This window comes from Mirounga leonina, unplaced genomic scaffold (genome assembly GCF_011800145.1).
Source record: "Mirounga leonina isolate KUSES-001 unplaced genomic scaffold, KU_Mleo_1.0 Mir_115, whole genome shotgun sequence".
In the NCBI taxonomy this organism is placed as follows: domain Eukaryota; kingdom Metazoa; phylum Chordata; class Mammalia; order Carnivora; family Phocidae; genus Mirounga; species Mirounga leonina.
The window spans coordinates 47,903,816-47,910,982 of record NW_023270268.1 but is presented as its reverse complement, the minus strand read 5'-3'; the positions used below and the strand labels follow the sequence as shown (position 1 = coordinate 47,910,982).

Genomic DNA, 7,167 nt, shown 5'->3' with positions numbered 1-7,167 from the left:
AAACTTTCACCCTAACTTCTCTCCTCTCATACTGCATCTGGTCTTCATAATGGGTATGGCCTTGGCTCCTTTATTTTCTAATTTATCTCCTGATGACATTTTCACTTCTATCCAGACTGGATCCAGTAAAGAGTTTGCTCTTAGACTGCTAGGCTCCTTTGACCTCCCACCATGCTGGTTTTCCAGTCTCAGAAAAATGGCTTAACTTTTCTGAACCTATAATGTACTCTAAAACTTGAAGATAGTGTGATACTTTCCCCACAGTGATTGTATGGTTTAAATGCGAAGGCCCATAAAAAAACACCCTCTTAATGATTCGTGCTATAGGCACTCAATGCTAGTCCTCCTCCTCTAACTTTACTCCAGATCTGATAGATGTTGCTGGAGAAAGTATAGATTTAAGCCCACTATAAATTCTTGCCATCTAATCATACATTGGACTGTTATTTATTTCTTATTTACTCTTGTTTTAGTCAGGGTTTCTGATTGCCAGCAACAGAATTCACTATAGCTAGTCTGCCTGCCTGCCTTCTCTCCTTCTTTCTTTCCTTCCCTTCTTTTGTTCTTTCCTCCCTTCCTTCCTCCCTCCCTTTCCTCTCCCACCCTCCCTCACTCTCTTCCTTTTTTTTTCTTTCTAAATTGAAGTATACCATAAATATAGCTCAGTTAAATTCTACATATGTATACAGTCTGTATTCAGCACCCCTGTGAAGACATAGAACAATTTCAGGAACTCAGAAGCCTTTTCTTGTGCCCCTTTCCCTTACATACCTCTGCTGAGGTAACCACTATTCTGACTTCTATCACCAGAGATTAGTTTTAGTTTTGCCTGTTCTTAAACTTCATATGCATGGAATCATATAGTAAGTATTCTGGTTCCTTTTGCTCAGCAGTATTAGTGAGATTCTTCCATATTGCTATGTGTGACAGTAGTTTTTCTTTTTTTGGGGCAGGGGATGTGGTATTCTACTATATGAATATATTGCAATTTATCCATTCTATTTTTTTTAACTTTTTTTTAAAGATTTTATCCATTTATTTGAGAGAGAGAGTGAGAGAGAGAGAGCACGACAGCGGGTAGGGTCAGGGGGAGAAGCAGACTCCCCACTGAGCAGAGAGCCCAATGTGGGACTCAATCCTGGGACTCCAGGATCATGACCTGAGCTGAAGGCAGTTGCTTAACCAACTGAGCCACCCAGGCGCCCCAATCCATTCTATTTTTGATGGACATTTTGGTTTTTAGTTATTATGAATAGAGCTGCTATAAATATTTTTATGTCTTTTGATATGTATGTATAAATGTATATGTATATATGTGTATATGTATATATATTCATACCTATTGTGTATATACTTAAGAGTGTATATACTTAAGAGTGAAATTGCTGGATCATAAGATAGGTACAGTATAAGCTTTAGCAGATGCTCACCTTGAGCTAATATAACCAGAAAGGAATTTATTAAGGGATATCCGATAGTTCACAGATTCAATGGACAGCTTCTAAGTCTGAATTTTTAGGAAAGTCTTCCAGGGCCACACTGTAGAGTTGGCCTGCAAAGGGCGTTGCTGACCCAGAATTATGTTGCCTCTGAGGCAATTGGAAGCTTCCTTCATTGCCACCAACCTTAGAAACCCCCAGCTAGGTTGAAAAGGAGGATCACTTTGCTGCACTGTGTGGTAGAGGGGACCTGAGTGGGTAACTTCTTAAAAAAAAAAAGACTTTCAGCAAATCTTCCCTTTTTAGCCTCACCTCACATCTCATGCCTCTGAAGTACCTGGTATTTCATATTCCTGAGATTTTCTGTGATGAAACAATATGGTGCCTCTCATTTTGACCACTACAAGCTTATGCTTCAGTTTTCTCAAGATTTCTGTCAGTTACCATCCACCCATCTGCTTACTAGCTTTCAAATTTTTCTAAAACCTCCGATCTCTTTATCCTCTACTTAGCTCTACTCTTGTAGGTTATTGCCTTCTTTTAATTTCTTTATTGTCATTTGGAGGGGATTTAGGATGGGAATTTCCTGTGTATAGTTCACTATTTTTAGGCAGAAATCTTCTGAATTCCTCAACAGCTGCTCCAAACTTTTTCTATTCTTTCCAATCTCTGCCTCATCTTCCCCCTACCCCAAGTCTAACAGATGCTCTCAACTTCTACTATCTCAGTTTACCTCTTCTTTGTGTCAAAACTTCTCTGCGTTGTTATAAATTTTACAGATATGGGAAATTAGGAGGAATAATTTATCCTTTCCAATGCTAATTCTTTTTTTTTTTTAAAGATTTTATTTATTTATTTGAGACAGAGAGAATGAGAGACAGAGAGCATGAGAGGGAGGAGGGTCAGAGGGAGAAGCAGACTCCCTGCCGAGCAGGGAGCCCGATGCGGGACTCGATCCCGGGACTCCAGGATCATGACCTGAGCCAAAGGCAGTCGCTTAACCGACTGAGCCACCCAGGCGCCCCCAATGCTAATTCTTTTGTTTGTACCCATTTCTTCCTTGGGCTCTTGTTCAGTCCCACACATGCATCTGTTACCTTGTAATATACATTTTTAGAAATGGGGGTACAACTAAATCCGTGCTATATGGAGTGTGTATGGTATAATCTATTTGAAAGTTGTTTCTAGAATTGTCCTTTGGCAGAATATCTTCTGTTTCCTTCAGATTCTTTGAAGTCATAACTGGCCTTCAGCCACATTTTCTTCCAGCTACAATTCATGTAATTGGTGCTCAGTCCCCTTAGGCTGCAATGAACTTTATGAAACCCTTCTTATAGGTCAGTGGCCTGCTCCAATGCTGTCTTGTCTGCTACTCATCACTTTCTGTTAACTTGACCATTTCCTTCATGGCATCTGGAACTGTTGCAGAACTTTTATGTTCACATCCTGCATGCTTTTCTTTGTTTTGTTGTGGTGGATCTAGCCTCAGTACACTTTTGTCAGATATTATCAGTTAAAACTGGGGGCTAGACATTTTGGTAACCTCTGTAATAGAATATAAATGTCAGAGAGGGAGGTTGTAGTAACCATAACTCAGAATGCTGTGCTAGCTGAGAAAACTTTATTTTTTTTTAAATTTTGATTCCAGTATAGTTATAGTTTTAGTTATAATTATAGTTTTTTAAAAAAAATTTTGATTCCAGTATAGTTAACATACAGTGTTATATTAGGTGTACAATATAGTGATCCAACAATTCCATACATCACCCAGTGCTCATCAGGACAAGTGCCCTCCTTAATCCCCTTTACCTATTTCACTAATCCCCCTACTCCCCTCCCCTCTGGTAACCATCAGTTTGTTCTCTCTAGTTAAGAGTCTGCTTTTTGGTTTCCCTCTCACTTTGTTTTTCTTTGCTCATTTGTTTTATTTCTTAAATGCTACCTATGAGTGAAATCATATGGTATTTGTCTTTCTCTGACTGATTTATTTTGCTTAGCATTTTACTCTCAACAAAATTAAAAGACAACCTACTGAATGGGAGAAGATATTTGTAAATGATGTATCCTATAAAGGGTTAGTATCCAAAATATATAAAGAACTGATATGACTCAACACCCAAAAAACAAATAATCCAATTAAAAACAGGCAGAAGATGGGGTGCCTGGGTGGCTCAGTTGGTTAAGTGACTGCCTTCGGCTCAGGTCATGATCCTGGAGTCCCTGGATCGAGTCCCGCATTGGGCTCCCTGCTCGGTGGGGAGTCTGCTTCTCCCTCTGACCTTCCCAACCCTCCCCCCTCTCATGTGCTCTCTCTCTCAGTCTCTCTCTCTCAAATAAATAAAATCTTTAAAAAAAATAAAAACAGGCAGAAGAAATGAACAGACATCTCTCCAAAGAAGACATACATATGGCTGATAGACACATAAAAAGATGCTCGACATCATTCATCATCAAGGAAATGCTAATTGAAACCACAATGAGATATCACCTCACACCTGTCAGAATGGCTAAAATCAAAAATGTTGGTGAGGATACGGAGAAAAAGGAACCCTCTTGCAATGTTGGTGGGAGACAACTTGAGTTTTGAAGCACTAAAACTCACTGGCTAAGAATCCACAATAGCTCTTAGAGCTGGAAAGATCTGAGTTTACTTCAGTTCTGTAATTAATTGTGTGTGTGTGTGTGTGTTATAAGTATACATGCATATTCTGTAATTTTTAAGTAAATTATTTCAGAGACACATCACAGTATAACCTTGAACCCTTTGGAATAAAGTATTCAGGAATTATCTTTCATCTTTTTCACTCCACTGGCTACTTTCTTTTTGCCCTCAAAAATGGTTAGATTCTCTTTATATATAAACAAATTTCTCATCTGCTTTGATTCTTATCTTTCCCCTTTTTAAAATTCAAACATCTTAAAATAGAAGTTTGTTTTCAATTTGTATACCCCTTGCTTCTCCATTCCCTGGAATCTACTTTTCATCTCTTAGCACTTCACTTAAACCACCCTCACTAATGAACTGATGGCCCCCTAATCCTGGAATCCAATGCCATCTTTATAGTGTTGATTTCCTTTACCTTCCAGGAAACTTTGTCCTTTTATCCTTCCTCTCCTGCACAAAAAATCTCTCTTCCCCCATCATCATTATACTTCTGTATCCTAGTTTCCCCCTTTTTCTGAATCTTTAACAGTTTTATCTTTGTTTTTCTTCCCCCTTAAATATGTGTTTCTTAAATCCTCTACCTCCTCTTATATCCATTTCTTCCGTGTCCTCACCCCCTAGTCTCTCTTCATATATTTAGTCATGCTTCACTCTTTTGTCTTCAGCTATTACTACTGTGTGAACATCAGCATCAGTTCTGACCCCTCTTGGAATCTGCATTTTGTCATGTCCAGCTGCCAGGTGAATTTTCCCACACAAATGTCATGCCTTATCTATGTCTGAAACAAATCTCCTTTGACCCTGAAAATATTTCTCTTTTGACCCCTTTTTTTTAATTTATTATTTATTTTTTAAAAGATTTTATTTATTTATTTGAGAGAGAGAGAGAAACAGCATGAGAGGGGATAGGGTCAGAGGGAGAAAGAGGCTCTCTGACGAGCCGGGAGCCTGATGCGGGACTCGATCCCAGGACTCCGGGATCATGACCTGAGCCGAAGGCAGTTGCCTAACCAAGTGAGCCACCCAGGCGCCCCTCTTTTGACCTCTTTATTTGAGCACCCCATTCTCAGAAATTCTAACTTATCCCTGTCTCCTCTTTCTGGCTTTTTTTTTTTTTTTTTCCATTTACAAAAGGTAGGCTATATTTATTTAGAGTCACAAGCAGTTGACTGACTCGATGTGACTCAAACCACAAGAAAACCATTCTACTTCACTCCATTCTGAGTCCTAGGGTGGCCCAGACTGGCAGGAGTGCTGCGTGGGGCCCATTCACAGGTTTACAAGTTTCTCATTGAGGGCAATCTGTGACTGCATGAGATTGGCCAGGTAGGTCACCATCAGCAGGTCATTGATGTTGCTGTTGAGCATAGTCTCAAAGTCATCGGGAACTATCTTGGGTACTTGGTTAACCAGACTCATCAAGAAGTGGCCCACGGTATTGTCAGCTGACACCTTTCCAGATAGCACATCCTGCAACACTGTGCTTAGGGCATCCTGGATACGAGCTGATGCCCCTCCTACTTGCTGCAAGTCGCTTGAGAGCCCAATCACCCGGTTGGGGCTAAAATAGGTCTTCATGATCAGATCAACTCCAATGCGTTCGGTGTCATAATATGCATATTTCACTGTCAGAGGTGTGAACATCACCCCCATGGTGGTTAGTGGTCAAGGCGCCATGGATTTTACTTTTTCAATGCCGCTTGCCGTCATTTTTTCCACCCCCACTGAAACCTCATATTCACCCTCATTGGCTTTACTTTAACAAATGGATATGTTTCTTTCTTTTTTTTTTTTTTTAAGATTTTATTTATTTATTTGACAAAGAGCGATACAGCGAGAGAGGGAACACAAGCAGGGGGAGTGGGAGAGGGAGAAGCAGGCTTCTCGTGGAGCAGGGAGCCGGATGCGCCGGGCTCGATCCCAGGACCCTGGGATCATGACCTGAGCTGAAGGCAGACGCTTAACGACTGAGCCACCCAGGCGCCCCCAAATGGATATGTTTCTTAGCTGGTCTTCTTACCTCCTACAATAGACGAGTTCTAGATAGCTCAGCTTCACTGCATTAAAACACAGATATGAAGTTAACTTTGCCTTGCTTAAGACTCCTATGTCTCAGTTAACATTACTTTAGCAATAGCAACCTTGATACAACTGCCATAAATAATGATGTTTGTCTCAAATAATCAGGTTAGGAGATAGAGTAATTTAAAGGCTGATGAATTTGGTTGTTCAGTGATGGACTCGAGAACCTATTTCCTTTTCATCTTTCACTCTAATGTCCTCAAGTTGGGGTCCATTCTGGTCACAGAATAGATGGCTATCCCAGTCCAGTCATGTTGTATAAATACAACAACATCTAGCAGAGGAACTAAACACTCCTTTGCATTTGTCTTTTTTTTTTTTTTAAATGTGATGGAACTTTCAAAGATTCACCCCTGGTGTAGTTCTCACATTTTGCTGGCTAGAATGGCATCACATATGTCTGCCTAAATAGTTAATTGGCGAGGGCCATGAAATTACAACAACTGCCTTATCCCCAGATTCCTATGAGATGCCTCACTGTACAAACTTAGATTTTTGTTGAAAAGGAAGAACAGTGTGGTGGGTGTTAGATAGGAAACTACCAGGTTTGAGCTGCCACCTCCATGTTATTCCTTTTCTTCCCCTGCTCCTCCTTGCTCTTGTCCTTTTCTCCACCATCTCCATTATTTTCTTTTTTTTATTCTATTCTTAATAGTGCACATGTGGTCAAGTCCAGGTTTGATGAAATTTCTGATCTATGAAGCGTTCTAGGGAGACGAAGAATTCTTTTTCTATGATTCTATAACATATTTTGGTATTATGTATTAGCCAGTGCTACACCTTGTTGTCATCTATAATCTGCAAAGCTTTACTCTATTTACTGTTGGAGTATGGCTCTCATAAGGAGTATGACAAGGCTCTTTTTCTCCAAGAGTTTAAGATTGAAGTGGGGATATATGATCTTGACAGGTGAATGTATGAATTGTCAGTACACTTAGATGTCTACTTAATGGTGATATTCAATAGGAAAACATTGGCATA

General features: G+C 39.9%; 1 protein-coding gene across 1 annotated transcript; it reads right to left on the bottom strand.

The window, feature by feature from the left end:
* Nucleotides 1–5,226: 5,226 nt before the first annotated feature.
* Nucleotides 5,227–5,757, bottom strand: LOC118000069 (eukaryotic translation initiation factor 3 subunit F-like). Its single transcript, XM_034989604.1, has one exon. It carries the CDS (start codon nucleotides 5,755–5,757, stop codon nucleotides 5,374–5,376), a length of 384 nt encoding a protein of 127 aa, XP_034845495.1. The 3' UTR covers nucleotides 5,227–5,373.
* Nucleotides 5,758–7,167: the final 1,410 nt, after the last annotated feature.